This window comes from Pseudonaja textilis, chromosome Z (genome assembly GCF_049901715.1).
Source record: "Pseudonaja textilis isolate UNSWEBS1 chromosome Z, rPseTex1.2, whole genome shotgun sequence".
Taxonomy (NCBI): Eukaryota; Metazoa; Chordata; class Lepidosauria; order Squamata; family Elapidae; genus Pseudonaja; species Pseudonaja textilis.
In genome coordinates, this window is record NC_142008.1 from 23,741,355 (window position 1) to 23,768,840 (window position 27,486).

At 37.2% G+C, this 27,486-nt stretch overlaps 2 protein-coding genes across 4 annotated transcripts in view; both read right to left on the minus strand.

The window, feature by feature from the left end:
- Window positions 1–947, minus strand: part of CUBN (cubilin) — a 153,060-nt gene extending 152,113 nt beyond the window's left edge. Inside the window, 1 exon segment of the mRNA XM_087917141.1 lies at window positions 860–947. The gene's annotated coding sequence lies outside the window, so the exon portion shown is untranslated.
- Window positions 327–27,221, minus strand: TRDMT1 (tRNA aspartic acid methyltransferase 1). Of its 3 annotated transcripts, none has more exons than XM_087917104.1 (11): window positions 26,854–27,221; window positions 21,275–21,384; window positions 19,041–19,117; window positions 18,121–18,192; window positions 16,094–16,159; window positions 14,494–14,563; window positions 13,172–13,255; window positions 8,449–8,807; window positions 6,666–6,723; window positions 3,012–3,141; window positions 327–1,060 (listed from the first exon to the last, which is right to left on the minus strand). In XM_087917104.1, the coding sequence occupies exons 3-11, from the start codon at window positions 19,076–19,078 to the stop codon at window positions 948–950; spliced, it is 990 nt and encodes a 329-aa protein (XP_087773230.1). In that variant the 5' UTR covers window positions 19,079–19,117; window positions 21,275–21,384; window positions 26,854–27,221; the 3' UTR covers window positions 327–947. The 3 variants fall into 3 exon arrangements, with proteins under 3 accessions (XP_087773230.1, XP_026571939.1, XP_087773229.1); XM_026716154.2 differs by having other exon boundaries at window positions 26,724–27,158; XM_087917103.1 differs by lacking the exons at window positions 327–1,060; window positions 3,012–3,141 and adding an exon at window positions 3,151–3,833 and having other exon boundaries at window positions 26,724–27,162.
- Between the last annotated feature and the right edge of the window lie 265 nt (window positions 27,222–27,486).

Genomic DNA, 27,486 nt, shown 5'->3' on the forward strand with positions numbered 1-27,486 from the left:
CAGGATTATAAGAATATAGAAAGCCAGATTCAATTTATTTAGTAACCGTGTACCTAAACAAATGGTTATTTCCTATTATCTAATCATGCTTTATAAATATCAATTTTTAAATCTCAATCATAAGATGTTCTGTTTTTTCTCTAAAAACTATGGCAATTTAGATTTTTTTTTATTACTGAAAGGTTATTTTTGTAGTTGTCATTATTCTGAGTTCCATAAGAGGCACATATATTAGTAATAATGAAACACTGGATCTACCTGTGTTTAAAGATCTAAATCTGTGTTTAGGCCAGAAGGTATTTGTGCTTTACTTTAAACATAAATACTGAGATTGAAAAGCCTGCTTTTTATTTTTATAATTGCAGATGCTATTAATTGAACTTAGGGAATTTGATATGCAGAGACTTTATGATACATAGATTTACTCCACAAAAAGTAAGTTGAGTTGCATCTTTATCAATTACTCTTTTCCCTGAAGAAACCTGAAAATTGCAGTTTGGATTCAGCATAGAAATTATCCTGAAACTACAATTCTAGAATTTCATGGGAGAAACAATGATAAAGCGATATTAAAAATAAAAAAGCTGTTTTCAAGGCATTAAAAGCAATTTAATATTTGCTCTAAAAATTTTATTTAAAAACATTTATATTCCATCACTGAGCTGGGTTTAAGATTTAAAATGACTTATATACATTTCTATTTTTTCTATTTCTATTTTTTCAAAATTCAGGATCCAGTATTTATAAATTAAAATACTAACATAGGACTTTCAGTAAGACCCTCAATTTTCACAAATGGTAAAACAGATACACATTTGACAATTATTTATTTTATAAACAAAGATGCATACAAATATACCATAGTAATCAGATTCAATCCTCTTCCAAGAAAGAAATCTATATTCTGATGCAGTATAATGGCCCAAGAAAGTTCACTTGAACAATTGTCACTTATTGATAGGGTCAACGAGAAATGAAATTAATTTAGCAACCACAAATACGCTGAGGCTGTTTCCAAGTAGACGGTAACACTGTTTTATGGTAATATTTTCAGGAAAATCTAAAACAAAAAAAAATTAAAAGAGAAAACTTATTATTTTTTTCAGCAATATGAAAATATCTTAATTCCAAAGGCAATTAATAGTTATTGCTATTATTTTGACACTGAAAGACTTAATCATAAATAGATAGTTAACTTCAACAACTTATATTGTAAGGTGTGAGTACAGAACTGCAGTCTTCTTTGACTTGAGAGCACGATCACTGAACTCAACATTAATTGCCTCTGAGTGAACATATGTCATCTCAGCAGAAAGCAGCAAAACTGTGGCTTGGAAACTAAGAAGAGCTAATCTGCTTACTATTTTGAGGGGAGACCACCAGGATTATAGACTAGACTGGGAAACCAACCAATCAATCCAAATACATATTACAGAAGAAAGCAAAGACAAACCACTGTACTGTTGCCAAGAAAACTGCATTGTTGTTTTTATATAGGAATTGAGCTTCAGTTGGGAATATCTTGAGCTTTTCATAAAGATACAGAACTGCACTGCAAACATTCTATTTTCTTGGTATTCTCTATAATTTACATTATCAGAAATGTGGAAAAACCCTTCAACTGAAAGAACTGCATGGTTTTTTGTTTTAATAATTCCTGGTATTTAACTGTCAATACAAATAGTATCAGAACCATGAAATATGGATTACTCTGACCAAGCATGATTATTTCATGATATTTAATCCACTAAACATTCAGCATTATTCTTTGGCATGGTAAAGTGTGGTTCTTTTAAGAAATTTGCTATTTTAGGGAACATCTTGTCTTTCTTGCCTTTTCACTACCATTTAGCAATGATTCCCCACCCCCACCCCCCATTTAAAGTGTTTTCCCTCCTGGTTACATTCATGTCCACTGAACTGTGGAGAAATTGGATTCCAGCATGACCTCAGTACTAAATGGTATGCTCTACAAAATCTGTCACTTGGAAAAGAGAAAAATCTGTCTCAAGCCTGTGTGTCAACATCTCTCTTCATTTCTATTCTGACCCAGCCATTATCCAATTTAATGCCTTCCTGATGTATCTGACCATTATATGTATCTGCTTGCATGAGCCATGCATATTTTAAGTGCACCAGGTTGAAGAAGGCTAAGCTAGCCTTGGGGAAAAAACATTAGCAGTAGAAGCATTTTCTGAATAATCTGATGTCATCTTTCTGAAAGTTAGCCACAGATGCATGGACATCGTAATTGAGCATAACGATGTTATTTCAGCAGCCATAGGAGACTGATTTTATTAATGAAAATAAAACAATTGGAAGAGTATATGACTCCCTCTTCTAAGTGCTTCTTTCACATATAAAAACAATTAAAACACAGAGAACATGTGGACCATTATGTGCATTTTATAATGTACTACAAATCAGAATCTAAAATCTGTGGTCACATTAGAAGAAATGTATTATATTCAAAGTTCATAAGGACAAACAACTTAGAATAAGCTCAATAAATCTTTTGCCTGTTGAAGAATTTATAGCATACTATATACAATATACTTCCCTATAATCCAAGAATTTTTGATTACAAAATACCCCTATACTTGAATTCAGCTTTACATAGAACAGAACTTGGATTTATTTTAAAAAATTACAAGTTTTAAATGATGACAAAAAGTTTGCACTTTCTCATTATCTCTGTATACATTAACAGTAGGTAGGAAATTGCAATGTCTAGAAATTGCCAATGATTGTCATATATTGCAACTTTCAAGCTAAAAATTATTGGTAGCATGGAAGAAACGAACAATTCTGTTACTGCAAGAAAATGTGAGGTGTGTGAAAAACAAGTTTGTGAATGGAAGCAAAGGAAAATTATTCTCTGCTTGGATGCAATTTTGCAGGTCTGTGTAGTAGCCCATACAGTAAGCATTTTCATTGAGCTTTGTGTAGATTGAGTGTACACATTTCTAAATATTACATATAGCTGTATTTAAGAAATACCAAAAACATACCAAATTCAGGGGGAAATCCATGCAGATTTGCTATTTCTCTTGGAGTAAAATACCTCAGTTGAAGCATTGATAGATTTTTAAGCTTTTCATCTTCAGACAAATCATCAAAGGATTTAAATACGGATTCAAGCTGTAGAAAAGGGTTTGGCAAATTGTTGATGATGTATGACTAAAGAATCGCATTCTTATTTTCATCCACTATTTCACCATCCATCATATGATTTGCAAGGCTCCATAATCCTAGCAGAATAGAGCTGAAATAGTCTGTCTAGGTCAGGGATATCTGCAGGACCTGATGATTTTTGACAGATGGAAGCAGCTTCAAGCCACAAACACTGCCCATAACATCAAGACGCATGCACACAAGAGACATAGCTTGAGGAACTGTGGCCTGGTAATCCTTTGTCCATTTCACTTCTCTGTGGTCTCTTCTGATCTGGTTCCCTATGACTTTAGGGCAGGGTGTCAAACTCAATTTCATTGAGGGCTGCTTCAGAGTTGTGTTTGACCTCGAGGAGCCAGGGTGAGTGGCCAGGGTGGGCATGGACAGCTCAATGTCACTCATCTCGAAGGTGCCTGTGGTGGCCTGAGAGCTCTGCCAGTGAAAACGGAGCTCGGGAGGGATATTTCCTCCGTTTTTGCTGGCAGAGGATTGCAGGAGGTCTTTGCAGCCAAAAATGGAGCTCAGGAGGCGTTTGCTGTTTCCAGGGTAGCCCCGCGGGCCAGATCTCAGCATCCCGTGGGCCAGATCAGCCCTGGGGCCTTGAGTTTGACACTCCGTATGGGTATGACAAAAGCAAAGACAAATAACCTGAGACCCAGCTGCACAATACAAATAACAATATTTGCATTTTTTAATATGGGAAGAATGAAGTAAACAAATGACTTTCTTCTAATGCTAAGTTACTGATAAATGATACTGGGAAATGTAATCATGTAACATTTGGAGAGGGGCAGGTTGTCCACCTCTGATTTGTAATTCATTCATTGCAGATTTGGTTTTCACTGCCATCTTTGTATAACTTATACCTCTATGTGATTCTATTAATGCTATTTTATTCCTAAAATGCATAGTTGGCTTTTATTTATTAATGATTCATGCACTTTAATATGCAAGTGCAGTTTTCAGTTTTGTTTTCATAGTCTGATTTTGAAACATTTTTTTAAAAAAAGAAAACTAACTTTGCAGATAATTTCATATTGAAGCTGCACTATTAACATTAAAAGATATACTTTACATTAATGATATCATAGGAATAAAACCTTCTAGAAAAATCAATGAGAGGTATAGAAAAAAATAAAAATATAATGACGATATTTCAAAATAATTGCCTATGCAAATCTGAAAAACTAAAGAAGCCTTTTCAAATACATACTTCTTTGTATAGTCAATTTTTATTAACCAATTTTTCCTTCTCACTCAAATTCATTACTAGTTTTACAGGTATTCCTCAGGTTACAATATCAATTGGGACCAGAACTGCCATTTCTAAACAATAGATATAAAGCACAACATCACATGATTAATAGCTAACTGACAGCAATTCCAGAAGGCTCAACTGCCATCATTAGTTTAGTTTAGTTTACTTTATTGTCATTGCACCTCGTACAACAAAATCAAACACCATCTTCAGTGCACATCATGACCATGAGCATGAAAATAAACACAAACACACATCCTTCACCCTTCATACATTAAACCGGAAACCCCCGACACCACACCAACACTGCACTATACAGCAGAATTCAAAAGAGCTATTGCCCTGGGATAGAAGATGTTTTTCAGTCTATTTGTCCTTGTTTTTATTAGTCTGTACCATCTGCCAAATGGTAACATTTTGAAAAAAAGGGTTCCCGGGATGAGATGGATCTTTGAGAATGTTTTGAACTTTCTTAAGGCAGCGGGAGCTATAAAGGTCTTCCAAAGAGGGGAAAGGGCAACCAATGATCTTCTGGGTAATGACGTTAACCCTCTGGAGTGCTTTCCTATCTGCCACTGTGCAATTGGCAAACCATACTGAAGTGCAGTATGTTAAAATGCTCTCTATGGTGCAGCGGTAGTAGACATTAAGAGAGGATTGTGTGGATTGTTAAATGAGGACCTCATTTTTCCGCTCAAAGGGAAGATACTATACTCCTGCTGCAATTATGCTTTTTCAAGCCAAATCATTAGCACAACTTCTTTAATGGGAATTAACATTCTGCTCCAACCTCACTTCAATGTTGCAGTCAGGACTGCACAGATCACGTGATCATGGGGAGAATGTGGCAGCCAGAACCCAGAAGCCGAATCATTTAAAAAACCCTTGTTCAGTGCCATCATATGTTTGAACAGTTGCCAAATGAGGGTTTATGTTCTGACAACTATCTACACAAATTTTTCAGAAATCTGAATGGTTTTGAAATATTTGAACCGCCTATGATTATTCCATAGGATATTAATATATACTTAAATATATTTATAAAAAGTACAAATAATACACCGAAGCTTGAGTCCTAGTTGTCAAGCAACATGTATGAGATTCAATATGATTTTCCTGCTGATAGCTTTACTTCTGTCTTTTTTTAAATTAACTAAAGCCAAGACTCTGCACCATAAAATTAAACCATGAATATATATGGTATAACTATGAATATATATCACCATGAAACTAAACCCTTGCAAGATGGAATCACTTTGGGTTTGGGGTTCATTGGCTCAGGGAGAATTACCACCTTTAGTCTTGGATGGGATGGCACTACCCCAAACAGACTCTGTGCATAATCTAGGGGTTTTCCTGGACTCACAATTCCTGTTCAAAGGGCAGGTGGCAGTCATGGCCAGGAGGGCCTTTGCACAACTGCAGGTTGTGCACCAGTTACATCCTTTCCTGGACCAACAATCCCTACTCACAGTCACTCATTTCCGGTCGCTTCCCATCTTGATTATTGCAAAGCGCTCTGGGGCAGGGGGTGGGAATTGGGGCTGCCCTTGGAGAGCATCTGGAAGCTCTAGTTGGTGAAAAATGCAGCGGCCTGCATGGTTTTGTGCAGACTCTGGTGTGCACATGTGTCATCTTTCCTGCAGGAGATGCATTGGTTACCAATTTGTTTCTGGATGCAATTCAAGGTGTTGATTGTCCTTTAAAATCCTTCATGGCTTGGGTCTGGGTTGTCCAAGGGAATGTCTCTTGCCGGACACATCTACTCGACCCATTAGAGTGAGGAGGCAGGGAATGTTGTGGGTCCCACCAGAGGGAGAAACACCTGGTGGGACCCAGAAGAAGGGCCTTCTCCGTGGTGGCTCCCTTTCTCTGGAATTTCATTCCCCCCAGAGATTAGAATGGCCCCCACCCTAGCATTCTTCCGAAAGGCACTGAAGATTTGGTTTTGCCAGTGGCCTGGGGAACCCAGAGAGGGATGGAGCCCATCAAATGGCTAGTGTGATCTGCTGTCATTGGGGCAGGGGTTGGGAGTTGGATTTTTAAAAAACTTTTTCCAAATTTTGTTCTATTCTACTTTACTAATTTATTTGATTCTTTTTGTTAGTTTTTATTGTTCTTTATTTTTATTTTTTGTTTTAAATATGGTTTTACATTGTGTAAACTGCCACAAGTCACCATGGGCAAAGAGGCAGCAATATAAATTAAATAAATATAAAGAGTTCTACTGTACCTGAATATCCTCTGCCATCTGTAACACGGAACCAGTTCCTTCTACATAGTGTCCATACCTTCAAATCAATTAAGAGTCATACATTACAATTCTTCTGAGATTTGCACCATTGATGAGTAGAGAGGTTGTGTTTGCAAATGACTTATAAAAGCATCTAACTGAACACCAACTTAAAGTAGTCCAGGGAATACAATCTCAACCAGTTTGGTCATAAATAAAATCAAAAGCTCTCTTTATATGGCTACTACGGAAGGCTCAAATTCCTTATCAATATTTTTTTCTGCATCAACATGGTTTAATATTGATGAACTGCAAATGAGATATGTGTGCATTATTGGCATATTGGATTCATTGTTTTCAATTGCATCCATACAAATTACTCAGCATATAAATCTGCCCACAACTTTTCCAATTATACATCCCATGGTTGTGCCTGCTTTGAAAATAATGTGGAAGAAGTTATTTGAACTTTTCAGGACCACAAACGTATTGAACTTTAAAACAGCCAGGCTTTCTTTGAAGGAGTGACTCAAAGGTTATTATGACTCTTCAAGAAGTGGTACATTTTTGTGAGCTGTCGAAGCATGAAAAAAATAAAGATTGCTTTAATGAACAGCAGAATCATGATGTGCTCTTGCAAAGTCAAAACACTTCTTGCAAATCATTTTCCAGATATACACAGCACTAATGTATACAATACTGGGTTCAGTGATATTTGAGAAAGAAACAGTAAAAATAATGGTATCCTTTTTCTGGAGCCACTGTGGTTTTTTTGCATAAACACATTTATGCAGCAGTTTCTTGCAGACTGTTATTTACTGTTAATTATAGGACAAGAAGAACCTGAGAAACAGTTATCAAACAGAACCAAACATACCCCCACAAAAAAATAAAAGCTGACATGGGAGAGAGAGAGAGATGAACTGTAGCTTGAGCCAAACACTGATTCCAGTAAAGGAGACAAAGAAAGCTAGGCAAGTTTAAATTATTGTTCTGTATAGTCATAGGGTGAACAGAAGAGAGAGAAAAAAGGAGTTGGACCTCTAATGGAGGCTGCATCTCTCCGCTGTATGGCACACTTTGTGAGGACAGAAACTGCAGGTAAAATGTTCTATATATTATGAGATTGGCTTGGAATACAAAAGTAATAGTACTTCACAGAAAAAAAGGAATCAAAATCATCCTGAATCATATTTGGCATAGTAATGAAAAGTTGCTTGACGGTCAACACTGCATATCTGTTTTGCTCAATTATTTATTAGTTGCAATCTCCTGCAAACCATTTCACAAAATTCATTGGTAAATCTCCAAGGCTGAACAGCCTTTAAACCACATACAAATAGATGCCAAAGAAAGCGGCAAGGAGTTGTCTTCAAAGAGGGATTCTTCAACCATGATGCTGTCTGATCTTCTCCTGGGCATCTGGAGAATTTAAGTGGACAGAATCCAAGTCTTGTTTCCCACCCTTTACTGATTCAGATCCCTACCCTCACTTCACTGTGCTGAAACACTGTAATGAAATGAAACAACAGTTATCTTTGCCAATAGCTACCCCAGAGCTTTTCTTTTATGAGACATAGACGATTCTTGGGAAAAATCATTAAATATGTCAATCTCTTTTGCGAATCTTCTTCTTGGCAGGTCTTTTAAATGATTGGGATAAATGAATTTAGGAGAACTGTGCTTTGTTTTATTGACTACATTTTAAAAAATGACGATGCAAAGAAAACATTTTTATTAAAAACTATCAAATGAATTAACAGGTTCATTCAGAGGATCTTACCCTTTTGTGAAACATGTAGATCTTCTGCAAGTGGGTTTGACAATATCTAAAAGGAGAGCATAACGTAGCAAGGACTTCAGTGGTAAGAAGTACTGACTCAGTTCTTCTTTACCATCTTGGAGAAAAGTTTTGAGCATCTGTAAAGACAGATTATTGTCCCACTGCTGTTTTCTTTCCAATTCTGACTCTGTTTCAAGTTTATACAGAAACTCCCCTTTCTCTAGGCACTGCTTGCCATTAGCATCATGACAAGAACTGAGGTCTTTCATAAGTCCTTGAGAACTAGCTTCTGCCACAGTTTCAGTAACCTTACATGCCTTTGAATTCTCTGTTTCCTGGCTTGGGAAATCAGTCAAAATCTGTTTGAAGAAAAATGTGCAATAAATGATAAAGTATTATATTCACAAACATTCAAAGGAAATTTCCAATATTATTTTAGCAAGGATGACAAAATATGCAGATCAGGTCCATGCACTGCTCTCTCATGATTTGTTTGGTTTTGGGTTCTAGTGCATTTTATGCATCAAGCACTATGGTTGCAAGTCATAACAGACTGCTTAGAGCAATGTGTGAACTTAGCAAACTGTACTTTATTCAACAAGACAAATGAAATATTCTGCAGAGCTGATTGCATCAAAAGAAAGTCACACAACCCACAACTCCACATCCAACCCCACCTCATCCAATCCAACATCATTCAAAACTAGGCACCCACACCCCTAACTACCTCTATTCCAAACACAACTGGCCTTAAATGCAAGCTACTCAATGCAAGAAGCCTTGTAAATAAAATACCTGAATTTCTCCTCTTACTAAATATGGCTAAATTCGACATTATATTTGTCTGTGAAACATGGCTCAATGCATCTCTCTCTGACTCCATTACCCTAGTAAGAGACTATCATGTTTACCAATCAGATCATGAAATCTGTAGAAGAGGTAGTGTTGCTAGTCCCTACATCTAAAAAACATCTAAATTACCCAGGAGCTTGCTATTCCTGAGACCATCGTCTGTGAACTGTCCTTAAATATCACATTTCAGTTCTTACTATGTTACAGAGCCCCTGATTATGACATTGAACATACAAACAAGCTAAATACACAACTAACATGGACAGCATCCTGCCCACATGCTTTTATCGTTCTTGGTGACTTCAATCTACCTAATATTAACTGGACCCTTAACGAATGTACAACTGAACCCACACATGCAACCTTCTACAATGAAGTAACAAATCTGGGACTAGAACAACTATCAACTCGATTAGTTCTCGTTCTCATCTTCTGCAATAGTTTGAATTCAATTTACGGAATACAAATTAAAGAACCCTTTTCCAACAGTGACCACAATATGATTGACTTTTGTCTCAACATGAGTCCACACAAAAATCATCACAATGATGGAATCCCCAATTATAACTTCAAAAAAGGCAACTATGATCTTATAAACAACGATCTCTCATCCCTTGATTGGCAATTTCTATTCACTGGGTGCAATACTGTTGAAGACCATTACAAATATTTTTACTTGAAGTCAAAAGAGTCATCAAACTATATGTACCATTAACAACTCCCAAAACCAGAAAAAAACAAATTACACAAAACAATAAGGAAGCTTCAATCCAAAAAGAAATCACTTTGACGGAAAAACAAATCTGGTCATGTTGCCAACTTCAAAACGATACAAAAATTTATGCCACCAGATAAAAACTGAATGCACCAATTATCACACTAAACAAGAAGAAAACCTTCTATGCACCTATTCCGCCCGCGCTTTCTACAATATTGTAAACAACAAACTAAAAGACTCAAGGTCCATCCCACCCCTGAAAGGACCTAATGGTAAAGACTGCAATGACAACACCATTAAAGCCAACCTCTTTAACCCATTCTTTGGCTAAGTATTTGTAAGCAGCAATGCATCATGCCCAGTATTTCCTAGTCAAACCACAGACAACTATAATGATCTAATACATATCAATTTTACAGAAGACAATGTTGAAAAAGTACTATACAATCTAAAATAATCTCTATCTATTGGACTGGATGGAATAAGTGCCTACTTCTTGAAAAAGCTATCCACTGCCATAGCCGAACCTCTAAGCATAATCTTTAAAAAATCTTTCAGGACCAGCTCCTTGCCAAAACTATGGTCACAAGTACGGTCATCCCCATCTTCAAAAAGGGAGACCCCAGCCTAGTTGAAAATTACAGACCAATCTCTGTATCACCTGTAAAGTCATGGAATCAATTATTAACCAATCCATCATCTTCCACTTAGAAACAAACAACCTTCTCTCTAATAAACAATTTGGTTTCAGGAAAAAACTATTATGTAATCTGCAACTCTTACACTGCAAAAACATATGGACTACACAGCTCGATCAGGGCAAAGCAATAGACACAATCTGCATAGACTTCTGTAAAGCCTTTGATTCAATGGTACATGACAAAGTACTCCTAAAACTAAAATCTTACGGTATCTCTGGACACCTGCATAACTGGATAGAAGCTTTCCTGTCAAACAGACAACAAATGGTCAAAACTGGGAGCGTCCTATCCAATTCTGTACCTATCAACACTGGCATCCCCCAAGTCAGAGTTCTAGGACCTACTCGATCAAGAGCAACTGCGTTCTCTTCGCTGATGATGTAAAGCTATTCAACACACAGACAATACTACTATCCCTCAAAAAGACTTTGACTATGTATCAGAACGGTCAAACAAATGGCAATTTCAAATCTCAACAAATAAATGCACTGTCCCACGTATTGGCAAAAATAATCAGAAAATAAAATACAGGCTGAATAGTCAAGACTTTGTTGATGATCCAAACTCTGTCAAGGATCTTGGGAGTACTCATCTCAAATTACCTAAGTGCTAGAGCCCACTGTAACTACATAGCCAAAAAGGCGTTAAGAATTGTTAATCTAATCTTATGTAGCTTTGTTTCTGGTAATATTGCACTAATAACTGGAGCATACAAAACATTTGCTAGACCAATACTCGAATACAGCTCATCAGTCTGGAACCCACATTACGTATCTGATATTATCACAGTTGAGAAAGTCCAGAAATATTTCACAAGAAGAGTTCTCCACTCCTCTACTCGTTGCAGAATACCTTATGCCACCAGACTCGAAATTCTAGACCCAGAAAACCTAGAACTATGCTGCCTTCGGTCCGATCTAAGTATAGTATATAAAATCATACATTGCAACGTCCTACCTGTCAATGAATACTTCAGCTTCAACCATAACAACACAAGAGCAAACAATAGATACAAACTCAAGGCCAAACTTGACTGCAGGAAATACGACTTCAGCAACAGAGTGGTCAATGTCTGGAATACTCTACCTGACTGTGGTTTTTTTTCCCCAAACCCCAAAACTTTAACCTTAGACTGTCTACTATTGACCTCACCCCTTTCCTATGAGGTCTGTAGGAGGCGTGCATAAGCACACCAACGTGCCTACCATCTCTGTCCTATTGTTTTTTATTTTTTTTATTTTTCTTATATGTATCCATGTATTCATAACTATGTTTTTACTTATATCTATTATCTTGTAAGCAATTGACAAATTATATATGTATGTATGTATGTATGTATGTATGTATGTATGGCATTCGGCTTTGCTCGGGTATTTTCCCACGTCATAGTAGCTGTGCTTTTAAAGTTGTAGCGACGTTTCAGCAGAATCTCATCTGCCATCATCAGGCTTTAAAAGCACAGCTACTATGACGTGGGAAAATACCCGAGCAAAGCCGAATGCCATATATGTAAGTACCCGCGAAAACTTAAGAAAACAAACAAGCAGTATATAGAATCTAACAGTGAAGCTGATCATCAGATAAAGGATAACTAATGTGATCTTGGTTGATCACCTGAATTGGAGAATTGTTTACAAATCTTAAATTGCCCTTGTTCCCCTGACAACATGAATAACCTGTGTAATTGTCTTAGCTTCTCATTTGTGTTTCAGGTATTTAATTCAAATGGTGTTCATAGGTACACATGATGTGCTAATTTCATTCAAAATATTTACATATAATATTCAACAGATAGTGCAGATATCTAATATTTAAAGTCTAATAATAAAATCCAGTAATTATAGAGAAACTCCTTGTCTTCAAGTAGCCATGTCTCAATGTACTGAATGGGCATTCTTCCAGCTAGTCATTCATGTGGTAAAAATTCCAAAACTGCTTTTGTGGATGACTTGTACAATGTTTCAATATGCTCTTAACAACTAAGTTTGATTGCTCCATTAAAACAGTTTCAACTACTTTTTCTGGAAAAAAAATCATTCCAAATGCCTTCTAACAGGAGATTCCTACAGAAAGAACAATCCGTGCATTCATATCAAATTAAACAGCAATTTAATACAACACAAATGAATAGGAAAAAGCCATTGGGAACCTCAAATTTGCATGCTGTTCTCTTTAATCATTTTTTCTGCAGGGATTTCTGAAAATTGCAATTCCAACATAACTGAAAAGCAACATGCTTGACTATAATCCTATTTTGATAGGTACCATATTAACAGTCTGCATGATATTATTCACCTTCAAGATGCAATGTTCTCTCATTTCTTTAAACAGCTTAGCTTATTTCAATAAAATATCCCTGGAACATTTTAAAATTTCCATTAACAGATTACTGTAATTTTGAGATTACTGCAACCAGTAGCTTTTGTGATAAATGATGAAAAGGTAGTCTCACCTTCCCAGGTGCTAGAAAAGAAAAGGGCTCTGAATGGAGTCTTGCAATCAGGAAGTACCTCAATCTTGAGTTTGGAATCCCAATCTGTAAGTAAGCAACTCAGTAAATATCAATGGTTTAGATCAGGGTTGTCAAACTCCTGGCCCATGGGCTGGACACATCACCATGCCCAGTTTAATGAAGGGGGGAAAAGTCCCAACATGTCACACGATGCCACCATGATGATGTGAGATTGACACTCCTGGTTAAGATTATCAGAACAATGGTTGAGTTATCAAAATTTCAGGACTTACAATAACAAAATGGTAGAACTGGCTTAATATCTCTCTGTGGAAGTTCATCACACCAATCACTATGTCCATACTTGTGAAATATATTTCAGATTAAATTCAGATTAAAGAAAAGCAACACAGGCAATCCTGTGGCCTTAATTTCCTCTTTTCTGCTTAAAAATCCCTGGTTCATTTCTCTCCTTGACTGCTAGCAGTGAAGAAAAAACATCATTCAGAAGCAAGGTGGCTGGAAGGGAAGAAGTAAATGCCTCCCTCTCTTTCCAGGGACTCTGAAAAAGACTGAATTTTCACCAATCACAACAGAGAAGCAGTCATCTGCATCACAATAAAGGAAGAGAAAGCAAAGCTTTCCTGCTTTGTTTGGGAATATGTGGTGAATAAGTGCCTGCATTGGAAAGGATAGGTTCATATATATGCATGAAGTCCAAATCTCTTTACAAGACTGCTATTTTCAAGATTTTTTTATTTTCCTTAACTCAATCATCCCTTTCTTTCTCACCACAAATTGGATGTATCCTTTTCTCTTGCCTCCCCTTCTCCTTTCTATTTCTCTTTCTCTCACACACAGATCACTTTCCCCTCTTCCTCTCAAAATAGTGAAGTATTTTAGTTTGAGACACAAATGCCATTTCATTATATAAACATAACTGGATTGTGTTATCATAATCTGTTGACAACAAACTTTCTCTCAAATCCTTCCATCAGTATACTTCCTGATTCCCAACATTCTCATTTAAAATACACCAACCAAGTATATATAATTTGGTGATCTTATTGTTTTAGATTTCAACTCTGACTAGTATGGTCAATGAGAAAGAATTCCGACATTTGTCTCTGTTGCTCTTTTACTCCAAGAAATGTTTCTCCATCAACATCTCTTTGAGAAAATAGGCAGAATTCAATTTTGATGGAATAATAATAGAATCATTTAGTCTCAGAAACAATATATAACAATCAGCACCACTCAAAAGTAAGTGAATCTACAGGAAAATTTTGAACTGAACTAATTTTAACAATGCCATTACTCACATAAGTTGGAGACAACAAAAATTCTTGATATGTAAAGCCACACTTTTTTAGTGTTCGTATAAGTTCATCCCTGGTAGTATGAAAATAAAACAAAAACATTAATTCCACTATTATGAATATCCAAAGTTGTTTAAATACCGTATTTTTTGGAGTATAAGATGCTCTGAAGTATAAGATGCATCTAGCTTATGGGCAGGAAAACAAGAAAAAAAAATCTGCCTCTGCCTCCCAGCAATTTGCCTCCTTGTAGCAATCAGCAAACAGCCTGATCAGCTTCAGCACATCCTGATTTAGCAGAAACAGCTGATTGTCAGTTGGATTGGCCTCCGACAATCAGCTGTTTCAGGCTACAGGGATTTCCATTGCCTATTGCCGCCTCTGCGTGCCCCATTTTTGGCCTCCGCATTCCGTTTTTGGCCTCTGCACACCCCGTTTTTGGCCTCCATGTATCCCATTTTCAGCCTGTTCTGAGCAGTGGGGATCAGAACGGGATGCGGAGGCCAAAAATTGGGTGCACAGAGATGGCAATAGGTGATGGCAATCCCTTCAGCCTGAAATAGCTGATCGTTGGGACACTGATCCAATCGACAATCAGCAGCTTATGCTAATCAGGCTGTGCTGAAGCTGACCAGGCTGTTTGCTGCAAGGAGGCAAATTGTTGGGAGGCAGAGGCCAAAGGGTGGGGGCCGGCAGGTGGACAGAGCTTCAGTAACATTGGCTGTATAAGATGCACAGACATTTCCACTCACGTTTGGGGTGGGGGAGTATATCTTAAAAACCGAAAAATATGGTACATTTTCTTTACTACTGTCATAATGATTGGATTCTGATAGTATAATTAATACCTTTACAACAGGGGCCTTCACACTTGACAGCTTTAAGACTTGTGGACTTCAACTCCCAGAATTCTTCCTCCAGGCATGTTAGCTCAGGAATTCTGGGAGTTGAAGTCCACAAGTCTTAAACTTGCCAAGTTTGAAGACCCTTGCTTTACAATAAGATACAGTTATCTTAGTTCATAAAACATTCATGAATCATGACTGAGATTCCAACAGCACTAAGCTACAGAAAAACATGAAATATTAATTCAGCTTAATTATTTGGGCTGGGAAATGTACAACCTTCATGAAAATTAGTTGCCCATCCTATTTATCCTGAAATAAGTATTTCAATACTTGTAGAAAAGGAGAGCAAGGAACAGATGGAGTCCTTACAGTTTTTCCTCACTCTGCTAAGCAGAAGTTACTGTTTTAAGTTAAACACAAAATCTCTTACCTTTTTAAGTGACTAGTCTTAAAATATAAAGCTAAGATGCCGTCAAATTTTCCAACAGAAATATTAATTCTAAATATATAATATATAAATATAGCCTTACTATCCCTACATCTAATCTAAAAACAGTTTAATCTTGCAACTTCAGTTATATGAATTTTTATTATTTTTTAAACACAATAAGATATTATGTGTTAATTTCCATGTTCCAAATATTGGCAATGTTACATTTTTTCCAGTCTGAACATACCCATTGTATAATTTTATTAGTTCCTTACTCTTTTGCCAACAAAGTAAAAATTGGCATTAATGTTTAATTCTTATATACCTGGCAGAAGATGTTTCAAAACCTTTGACATTTTCTAAAAGTAAATATTTTGGCAGCCTTGTAAGCCTGCAAAACAATTTATTTAAACTTTAGTTATAAGTATGAACAACAAAGTAAACATTAAGCTTAGTTACTTTTCATCTTACCCTAAGATTAAATCTCATTGTTTCAATTAAAAAACAGAAATTACTGGCAAAAGGTTAAATAAATCAATCAGAAATGTATTAACTTTTATCTCACTAGGAGACAAGAATTGGGTAAGACCAGGTCTCAGAATTTAGCAGTTTAAAACTGAAACTGCTGTTTCACTGAGACATATGATCAAGAAAGATTAAATGCATTTTTAAAAATTCCAGATAATGCAATACATTCAAGCTAGACTGTTCCAAGCATAGAAGAAACAAAAATGTTTTTTTGTTATTTCCTTAATCATACATCTGAGTTGAAAAAGGAACTATAATTAAATAGTCAGCATGTGAAGTGTTTTAACATAGACATTTTATTTGTGGAATAGAGATATGAGCATGTTAGATATTTTTTAAATAAAAAAAGCATTTTCAATGAAATGATTTTCTTGAAAGCATGGAAATATAGTTGAAATTAATAAAGCACCCTGAGACATAGGTTAGCGTAGGCAAAGTGACTGGCTGTAAATCACCCATGAGTCTCGGTGACTTTGGGTCAGACTAGATTTTCATGATGGCAAAGATTTTGGGCTCAGTGTGTCAGAAAACAATTAATTGGACTCTGCTAATGTGTCACACACATGAAGTGGGGGCGGCAGTGAGAAACAATTTATAACAAAGTCACTTTGAATGGTGAAATGGGTGGCACATTAAGTAAACAAACGAACAAATGAATAAATATAAATATTTTTCAATTTATCTTTGTCTCTCAGAAAAAAATAATCCCTAAGCAGTTTTGATTTGAACAAGGCCTAGAAACTTTGGAAAATGCTCTTGCATATCCTTGCAGCCTCCAAGAGCAGAAAAATATGTCCTCCTGCCATTTTAGAGGCTCTAAAGGACATGTGATGGCAGAACCTTCTCACATGATTTCCAGAGAATTCGGAGATCATGTGAGAACACACCACAGTCTTAAGTCTGGAGTCTCCAAAAATTACACAGAAATCTCTGGATTCTCCCAATCACACAAGACCTTTTCCCACTTTTTGGAAGCTGCTGAAGCCACATGAGAATGTGGTGAGGACTCTGGACCTTCTGGAAATTGTGCTAGAGGGTCATGCTCTCATATAGCCTTTGGAGGCTCTGGAAAACATGCAAGGATGTTCTTTTATAGTTTAGGCCACACAAGATCGTCTCGCACAATTTCCAGAAGGTCCAATGGTTGCACAGCAATACACCATTTTCTAATCCGGCTTCTAGGCATGTCACAAATTACATGTCATGACGCACATATGTATCATAGCTTTGCCATCACTGGATAGAACCTAAAACAATCCAACATCATGTATATATCATGCTGGCTATCAAGCATATTATAGAAGATATGTTATCAAGATAGCTACCAATATGCTATATTTGATAATTTATTGTAACAATATATTGAATGTGTATAATAGAAATACAGTAGATTATTATAGAGAACAACTCTTTCCAATCTGTATCAATCTTGCTCATAGGTACTAAAAAGACCAGATAAATAGAATCAAATCCTGTATTGGCAAATCAACTCAAATTCATATGCCATATTCTATTTTCCAAGAAGAAGACAGGAAGAGACAAAGATTGCACCTATTCAGGCTCAGCATAAAACTGTAATTCTTAAAACATGATGATTTTATGTGTCTATTTCTCATATTCAATATTTAATCAGAAAATAAAAAAATTTATGTTCTTTTTAACACGTTTTCTTAGACAACTCTGTAACAATATTAATCTATGATCCATAAAATTGTGCAAAACTATAACTGATGGAAAGTGATATAGTCTTTAAAATCTAGACATAATGGCATCAGGAATCTTATCCAGTAATATTAGAGGACAACAGTTACTCTGAATACTTACTTTGGAAGAATATCTAAAATATAGAGAAAACTTTTGCTCCTAGGGTCAGAAATATCACCTTGCCGACCAATTCTGTGGGGAGGAAGTGAAGATGTAAAATTTAAAAAACCAATATGTTTAATTTCTGTGCACAAAATGAGAAGAATTCATACTTCTGCTTCTAAAAATATTTTCTTAACAGCAACTATTTGAGCTGAATCAGAATTTGGAGGTCCAATTGCATATATGTTGAGAATCTTTAGCTCAAACCGTGATGTTAGATGAGAACTAGTTCAGTAGCCTGAGAGCTGCAACACTAATGCTCTTTCATAGATCCATACAAAGGGCTGTAGTGAGTGGAAATGAAGATCCATTCATCATAGAACTAGCAATAGCACTTAGACTTATATACTGCTTTACCATGATTTACAGCCCTCTCTAAGTAGTTTACAGAGTCAGCATCTTGTTCCCATCAATCTGGGTCTTCATTTTACCCACCTCAGAAGGATGGAAGGCTGTGTCAACCTTGAGCTTGGTAGGATTTGAACTCCAAATTGCAGGCAGCCGGCAGCCAGCAGTCAGCAGAAGTAGCCTGCAGTACTACACTCTAACCAGAGCTCATATGAAATGAAGGATATCATGATGTTCATTGAATGCAAATATGTTACATAAAAACAATTTTACTGCAAAATCATTCCACTTTGCCATTTTAGCTGGCTGGTTTTTTTTATTAACCAGAACATCAATATATGAGTTTAACTAGAATAAGAAGTAGAATAAGAGCCAAATTTAGTGTAGCAGTTAAGGTGCTGCACTAGGAGAGGAGAGACCACATGACAGGCACCAAAACCAGCTTTGGGCCAGCATTTGACTGAGGACTTTGCCTCAGTCTACATTGAAAAGTTGAGAAAAACACCCCAAAAGAAAATAATGGTAAATACCTTGTAAAGGGCTGACAAGGAGGACTCATCAAAATCATATCAAAAGATAAGCTGTTGAATTCATTCAGTGTTATTCCCTAAAGAAAGAGGAGATTAATGAAACATAAGGGTATATGCAGGATACCCTTAGGGTTGCCGAGAGAGAAGGAAATTGGACTATTTCAACGTCTTCTTTTCTTGCTTCTTATAACAAGCCGCAAGGTAAACTTATACTAGAGTCACCATCTTTTCCCTTGTTTCTTTGGTCTTTTGAATTTACATAAACTCAGGGGTGGGATTCTACTGGTTTGGACCGGTTCGGATGAACCCCTAGTTCCAAAGATCAGCTGGCAGCAAACCGGTTCGCTCCGGCGATGATGTGGGCCCACCTGCCACCCCTGCGCTGTACTTACCTATATCTTCTCAGCTGATTTGCACTGCAGAGTAGATTGCCGCTTCTTAGCTGTGTTACTCCCCATTAGTAACAAAGTAGATAAATGTTTTTAGAAAGCTGTTCAAGCGCACAAAGCACACAATCACCAAACCGGTTGTGTGTATCTAACCCCAGGGGTGGGATTCTACCAGTTCGGACCTACTTGCTAGAACCGGTTGTTAACGTTCTAAGCAGTTCAGAGAACCGGTTGTTAGAAGAAATTACTGGCCTAATCCTGTAAGGAAGGCAGGAAGGAAACATTCTCGTGTTACTTACAGAAACTGCCTCTCTGTTAACTCTTATTTCATTGTTGGCAGGACTAGACTTCCTGTCTCAGGAACTTCTCTGGAGTTTTTTTCCCCTCCTCAAAGTTACAATGGCACTGAAAAAAGTGACTTATGACCATTTTTCACACTTACAACTGTTGCAGCACCCCCACAGTCATGAGAGGCCAGGCAAGGAGATGCGTGCTTCAATGTGAGTGATATTGAGTTGGCCACGCCCAGCTAATAACATGATCACCAAGCCATGTCCACCCAGTCACCTGACCATCAAGCCACGGCCACCACCTAAGCCACGCCCATAGAACCGGTTGTTAAAAAATTTGAATCCCACCCCTATCTAACCCCTATATAAACTGCTTTAGGTTTATTATATTTTATAGTATAATATTTTCAGTATATTGGTATAAAAACATTCAAAAGAAGAGCCAAGGCAAAGAGTGGGAAAGAAACATATATGAGCCTGAGTGAACATAGTTTCAATAGACAGGCTTGTTCCTGAATCAGTATAGTTGCCAAAATGCACTAATATGGCCTTTTTCAATAAATCCTTGTAGTTTTTGAATGTCTTAACAGCTTGCATAAATCATTCCTGCCTATGGACTGAACCTTTAGGGGTGTGGCATTTTTCCCCTTTATGTACACTGAGAGCACATGCACCAAAGACAAATTCCTTGTGTGTCCAATCACGCTATTCTATCTATCTATCTATCTATCTATCTATCTATCTATCTATCTATCTATCTATCTATCTATCTATCTGCTTTGGTTTACTTAATCAGGCTTTCTGGAGTGAACCTAAACTGGCTAGGGTCATGCAATATGCTAGACCAGGGGTCTCCAACCTTGGCAACTTTAAGACTTGTGGGCTTCAACTCCCAGAAGTCCACAAGTCTTAAAATTGGCAAAGCAGGCTGAGCAAAGCTGGCTGAGGAATTCTGGGAGTTGCAGTCCACGAGTCTTAAAGTTGTCAAGGTTGAAGACCCTTGAGTTAGACTATGATTCACAATTAGTTTTTATTCAGTACATTAAGCCAAACTTGGAGATTCAATGATTCCCTAAATAATAACTGAATTTGTCCCCATGAATAAAACAAAGGACAGATTACTTATTTTTAGTTATAAATCTTTAAACTATTGTAGGTATTCTCAAATGATGTAGTTTCAAAATTGCAAAACCCAGAGCAAACTCGTTGCCTTTGGAAGTCTGATCAAGTTTAAAGAACAATTCCCATCCCTACTAAATTGCTCCTGGTGCCCAGCGGGTTGCAACCCTGAGTGAAAGAACCTTTATGACTTGTTAAGCTATAAACAAACTAATCACATTTTAGCACAACCTGCTCTGTGAAACCAGCCATTTGTTTTAATTGGGACAGCAGTGTGAATCTTCTTCAACCTCATTTGCAAAGCAAGAGAAATAAAATAAGAAATTGGGGGGGGGGGACAAATTAGTTGCTTATTTAGCATAGTATCAAACAGTATGGCTTCATCAACATGCAAACAGATAAATGTATAAGGATTTCAAATGATTGTTTCACTTACCTCAATTGTTTTTGGCCACAGTGGTGTCGTAGAAAAATTGTGTGCGTAAACTTCATTGGCCACTGTATTCACATCAACAGCTGCCACAACTTCTGCAGGTATTCCACTTGCTAAAATTCCAGGGGAGGACAAACAGAATAAGAGGCATCAGTTGTGGAGCAGTGATGTAAACAAATAAATAAGTGCAATTGGGTAATTTATATCTCAGTAAAGCTCTTCTAGAAAAGGAAACAGTCACAACTTATTTATTTTGCAACTACTGAAAACTTTAACCAATCTCTTTTTATTCTCTTCAATCAACTGCCCATACACTTGAGCTTCAAGATTTTCAAGGTCATGGAAGCAATTGCAGATTGAAGACCTTATTCTTTTGAAGCCAGTGGGTCTCTATGGAATTTGCTTCTGTTTATCAACTGGTTTGAAAAAGTCAGTGAGGTTGGAATGGGAAATCATTGTTCTGACTGCTTCTGCTTCCCTCCAAACTCTTCATCATATTTTAATTCAAGAATGCTTCTTTGAGCATTTGTGTTTTAGCCTTAATTCAGTATAATGGGGTTGATTAAAAGGGAATGAGAAAAGGACATTAATATTTCTTTCTTTTTCAATACAACCTTTTTAGAACATAAAATGATAAAGTCCTTCACTTACAAGTCAGGCCCAAACTATTCTCCTTTCCCACCCCATTCAGTTATGTCTGATTCTTAGAGATTACTTGGATATGTCCTTTGATAATTCTTGGCAAATTTTTCAGAAATGGCTTGCCATTCCTGCTTCTTAAGACTGAGAAGAAGTGACTGACTTAAGGTCACCCAGGTTTCTGCTCTGATATTTTAACCACTACACCAAACTAGTTCTCCTTAGATATATACATGCTTATTTGTTACATGCAGTCAATGTGTTTTGTTACCGGCTTTTCAGCTGCCAGCCCCAACAGCTTAACTAGTCATATGTAGTGTATTCCCCCCTGTAGGAAGTTAGCACCCACTCCTCTCCTAGAAAATTGAAATAGCCTAGGAAATATTAAAAAGGCAGAATATTTCCCCTAAAAAGTGTAGAAACTCAGAAGCAGAAACTTACCCCCACCTTTGTTAATTTCAACCCCATCTTTGTTAATGGGTGGGCCATTAAGGCCTGGGCCAGAATATTTTACATAACAAGGATCTCCAGGTAAAGCTATAGCAATTGCTCAAAAGCCCTTTCAGTGCATCATCCAGCAAAGCTCAACCAAACCTGGAACTCAGGACAGCCTACAGAGTTGCCCCTGGGAGTCTGACAACCAATCAGAATACAAGCTCAAATTCAAATCCCAACAGAGGGTATAAAACCCAGGCACTCTCAGCACTTCAGTCCCTTTTTCTTGATCTCCTCCTTCACCTTGAAGCATGGGATGATCCTTCCTTTTCACTCTGGAGCTCCAGGCCATGTGGTCCTGATATTAAACCTTCTCCATGTTTCCAGTGTCTTCCCCCGCACTTGGAACTGAACCCAGAAGGATATTTCTTCCAACACCCCTGTGCACCAATTGGGTCAGAAGGAAACTCAAGCCAAGGGCTACTGATCAAGTGAAAAAAGGATTGCTTTTCAAGGTGGGGGCACAGTGATTTTTACATCATGGGTCATCTCGCTGGGGATGAATAATGCTGAACAGTCCTTGTCACAGTTCAAAGGATTATGACCAGATAGTCTTTCTGTCAGCACCCCAGACAAGAATGTCACCCCCTTTGAACCTGAACCCACAGAGGTGTATTGGTCCAGAGGAAACTTCCCTCCAGCCTTGGACCCAAAGGAAGTTAAATGTGACTTTTCTTTAGCCTTGCAGTACCTTGCAGGGGGGAATTTTGGGTTATTTGGGGGATTAAGCATGTACTTTAGCAACATTCTGCTTTTCAATGTTAGTCATTTGTGGCTCTAATAGCAATAAGAGTCCTATTTCCAAGCAGAGTGTGACCCAGTATCAGATGCAAGTTGCACGGTGGCCCAAAGGATAATCAGAATTGATTATCAAGGCCTACCAGCCCTTTAGCAGGGTGGATGATCCTGTATTTCAGCCTGGTTGTATTACCTCGTAGTACCATCAAGAGAGGGGGGAAGCACAGCAGGCAGCACGTCCAAAGTAAACATCAGTGCTCCTTTAGAGATCTCATCCAATGTATGTACACGTTTGTTTAAGGCTTCCTCCAAAGCAGGATCAGACCCAGGTGCCCAAATAAATTAATATTTTTTATTTGGAAATAAGTAATGGTTAATTGGCCTGTGCTTATAGAGTCATAAGATCTACTTATAATTAAGATTAAAAATTGGGAGAACATTAAACTGATGAAGTTGTGCACATTCAAGAAATTTTGTATAGTTTCTCTATGCTATATATACTTTACCAGAAATAAGTAGACATTAGATAGTTTTAAGATAAATACATTTTACATTGTAGACAAATGACAGTAATTATACTTCCTACTTGTATTAAGGTAAATTTACTTTTGTGCCACGCTTTACTTTCGGTAATTTTACAAACATATCCATGAAGTTTTTGTGTCAACATTATATACAAGATTTGGCACCTTTTCCAATATATTTTTTGTAGTTTTCTAGTCTAATTCCCAGCTTTGAGCTCTCCTGGTGGTCTCCCATCCAAATACTAACAAGATCTAACTTTGTTTTAAAATTTGAGGTTATCCACATTCAACTGAGTATTTCTTTGACTGCAGACTACTTTGTTTAAGGATAATCAATGCCACAGTTTGCCAACCAATTAACACTGACATCTAATGTGGTTAACAAAGCAGCTTCATCAAACAAATTAAGCCTGCAACATATGCTCAGTCATTTGGTTAACTATGGTTTATTAAATAAGCCATATTTTGCTGGATTCATACTATATAAATTATAGTTTACAAACTACAATAATTGAATTCACTCAACAAAACACATTATGACTGACTTTGAATTTATACAGTACACTAAAATGCATGCACTAGTATCTTCTAATTAGCATAGACTACAATTCCTACAGACTACTGTAGTCTACAGGAATTGTACATCAAGTTGAGTATTAGCGGACCCTGTGGGAATATACTAGGAAGAAGATCAAGTTGACTATTCTTGACTAAATGACAATGCACAATCTTTCTTTAGTTTATTGGTCCATCCAAATACAATGTGCCATGAATTTGTCAATGGTCCCTCAATATGTATATGTATGTTAAATGTTATGGCCATTTTTTAGTATATGTATTTTGAAGGTTAAGAGAAAAAAACTACAACAATTTAACAGATCAGTTAACAGCACTATGAAACCAGAGCAGAGAAGAGGATAGGAGAGGATGAGAATGTGATGTAAAAAAAGTTGATTTACAGAGTTTATAATTGTTAATTATTTTATGACATAATACCCTGGTTTTTGAAACTTATAACCTTTTGATGAATTGAGCAAAAGTTCAAACTGTATGTATCTACAGTATATGTGTGTATATACACATACACACACACATTCATATATACATACATGAGAGGAGCTAATGTATATTAAAGTTATAGATCTGCTCAGATTCAATTAATCAATCAGTTATATTTTAATAATATATCTGCATATTTCTTTAGTACAGCTTGTATTCTATTAAACATGAAGCGGTCTAAAGCAATTAGTTTAAAATCTTTATTATCAAACCATACTTTTTAACAGACTTTTTTGTCACAATAAAAAGTATAAATATTTGAGTTCTTTTTTGTTGTTTGCATAAGCATACAACCACACCAAGCACAAAAGATCCAGATGAACATTTGGTGATTACAGAGATTACATAATTTCTCAACATGCAAACAAATTAATTCACCTAGTTTAATCTATAAACTTTATCAAAATAATTATAAAGAGAATTTGAGTACACTTTTGGGTGTATTAAATGTTTCAGCAATCACTTAATTTATAACAAATAGGGCTACATTATCAGCACTTAATAGCAAAAAGGCATTCAGACACCATCATGCATCTTTTTAAAATAGGTGAAAATTTTAAAAGAATTGCAGGTCTGACAGTTCAGAGAGCTACCAGGCTGGGGAAGTCTGTCTAGAAAGTAAGAACTGAGATCCAGATAGATAGATGTGATTTATCATGCTGTGCATGAAGAACCACTTAAGTTTCCCCAAGTGATGTTCTGTAACAAGACAAGCAGCAGATGGTCACCTCTCTCAAAAACTCAGTGGTTGCTTCTAGCTGCCAAAGTAAACCATAGGCTAAACCAACTGAGTACTTGAAAGGCAATTTCCTGCATTCCTAAAATGAGCCCAGAAAGCAAAGCATTAAAATGTTTTCAAAATATCAAGGTGGGGTTTTTCTTCCTGAGAGTTTTGCAGACTAAACTCTCAGGAAAGAGAGCTTGCCAACCCTCTTGGCTATAGGCTTTCCTCACCCTCTAAAGCTGTCACCCCAACAGAAGTCCCACATTGAAATAAAGCAATGACAGTAACTGTCCTTACACAGGTCTGGAGTTTCTAATTTGCTACTCTTGTTACTTCCATGGGATAAGGAAGGGATCTTTTCTTCTTCTATATTGTCTCAACAATTCCAGGGCAGATGCCTCATTACCTCCCACCATGACCATCTATGTATGCCCTATCTTCATTCTTGCTGCTCCCTCTACCCTCACTGCAAACATAGGTCCTTCACCACTCCTCATAAGAGGGATTCCTGCCCTTATTTCCCAGCTTCCTAAAAAGCACTTGCTTCCAGATCAGCTGAGGACAGCAGCAGACTGTTCAAAAGATAAAACAGGGATCCTACCAAAATGTGATAATGATTGTTGATTTATTCCCTCCAATTATTTGGCATACTGTTTGCATTCCATAAGATCATTCTTCGGATTCCTTTTTGAAGCCTAAAAGAAAATTTTAGCTGTCAAGTGCCACTCTCTAACAGCCAAAACAAAGGATGGCCAAAGAGACCCAGAATATTTTTTTTCTTAGTCTCAGCAATGTTAAGAGGAATGGATTTCAACTTCCAGAATTCACATGCTGTAGCCAGGTGAGAGGAGTGGCCACTTTGGAGCCTTTCAGGATTCTGAGCTGCTCAGGCAGCTGTTCCTCCATGTGAATCAGAAAGCAATGACAATCCACTTCTAAATTTTATCAAGAAAATTGCAAGGACCTCTCCAGGCAGTTGCCAGAAATCAACACTTGGTGTAAAAAGACAGGAATTCAAAAAGTCAGAAATGTGCAGTCAAAGCAACAGCTGGCATTATCTTTTCAGAGCATAAAATCGGTTAGTAGTGAACGGCTAATGTTTAAACGGCCATGACCCTCTGGATTAAGCATAAGATACATGTTCCGCAATGTACTGGTTCCTATAGTTTAGCCTGAAACAGCAGGCGTCCTTCCCCACCTGGAAGCCAAGCCATGAAAAGCGTGCCTAGGAGGCGGGACTCGAATACCTGTGCGGATCGGAGGATAAACCTACCCTTCAGCGCATAGTGCATCCCTCCGACCCCGCTATACAACTCCAATACTCGCAGCCGAGGCGACATAGTCCTCACTTTCAGCAGAAGCAACCCCGAAGTGCATCCGGTCGGCCGCGTGCGGTATACTACCTTTTGTTCCGCTGCTTTTTCGTTCCTATTCGGTCTCTCCGAGAGAGCTTGATCTCACCGGGCAAGAGTGACTGCGTTGTTGGCGATTTGGAAATCCCCGCAGGCGGTTGAAAGGTTGGCCGACGCTTCAGTTTGCATCCTTTACCGATTCGCTGCCTGGCCAACTCCGTTCCTGTATTTGTATAATAAAAAAGCACAACCAATTGGGGAAGCTCTCCTTTCGGACCATTTAGGATCCAACATATGAAAAACTGAGGAATCTCCTTAGTTAAGATTTCCAAGGTGGGGATTAAAAAAAGAAGAAGAAGAAGATCTTATTATGGAAAAGTGTATTTGCCTTTAGTTAGATGCAGGGAAATCCCTGGATAAGACTGGGTAAAACTAAAAAGAAGCAGGTCTTTTATGATTGGGTGAACCATTATTTGGTGTGCCAAGAAAAGAAAAGTTGAGAAATGGACAAGGCACAACTGAAAAGGAGATAAAGGGCTGCCTGCTCCAAGCATTAACTGGAGTACATGTAAATTGCCTGCAGCTTCTTTCTGAAAGAAAGCAGAAAAGAAATGCGCCCTGTTTTCAGTGTCATTCATAACAAGTGAAAGCCCCCCCCCCCCAAAGCAAATATAGCAGGATTGC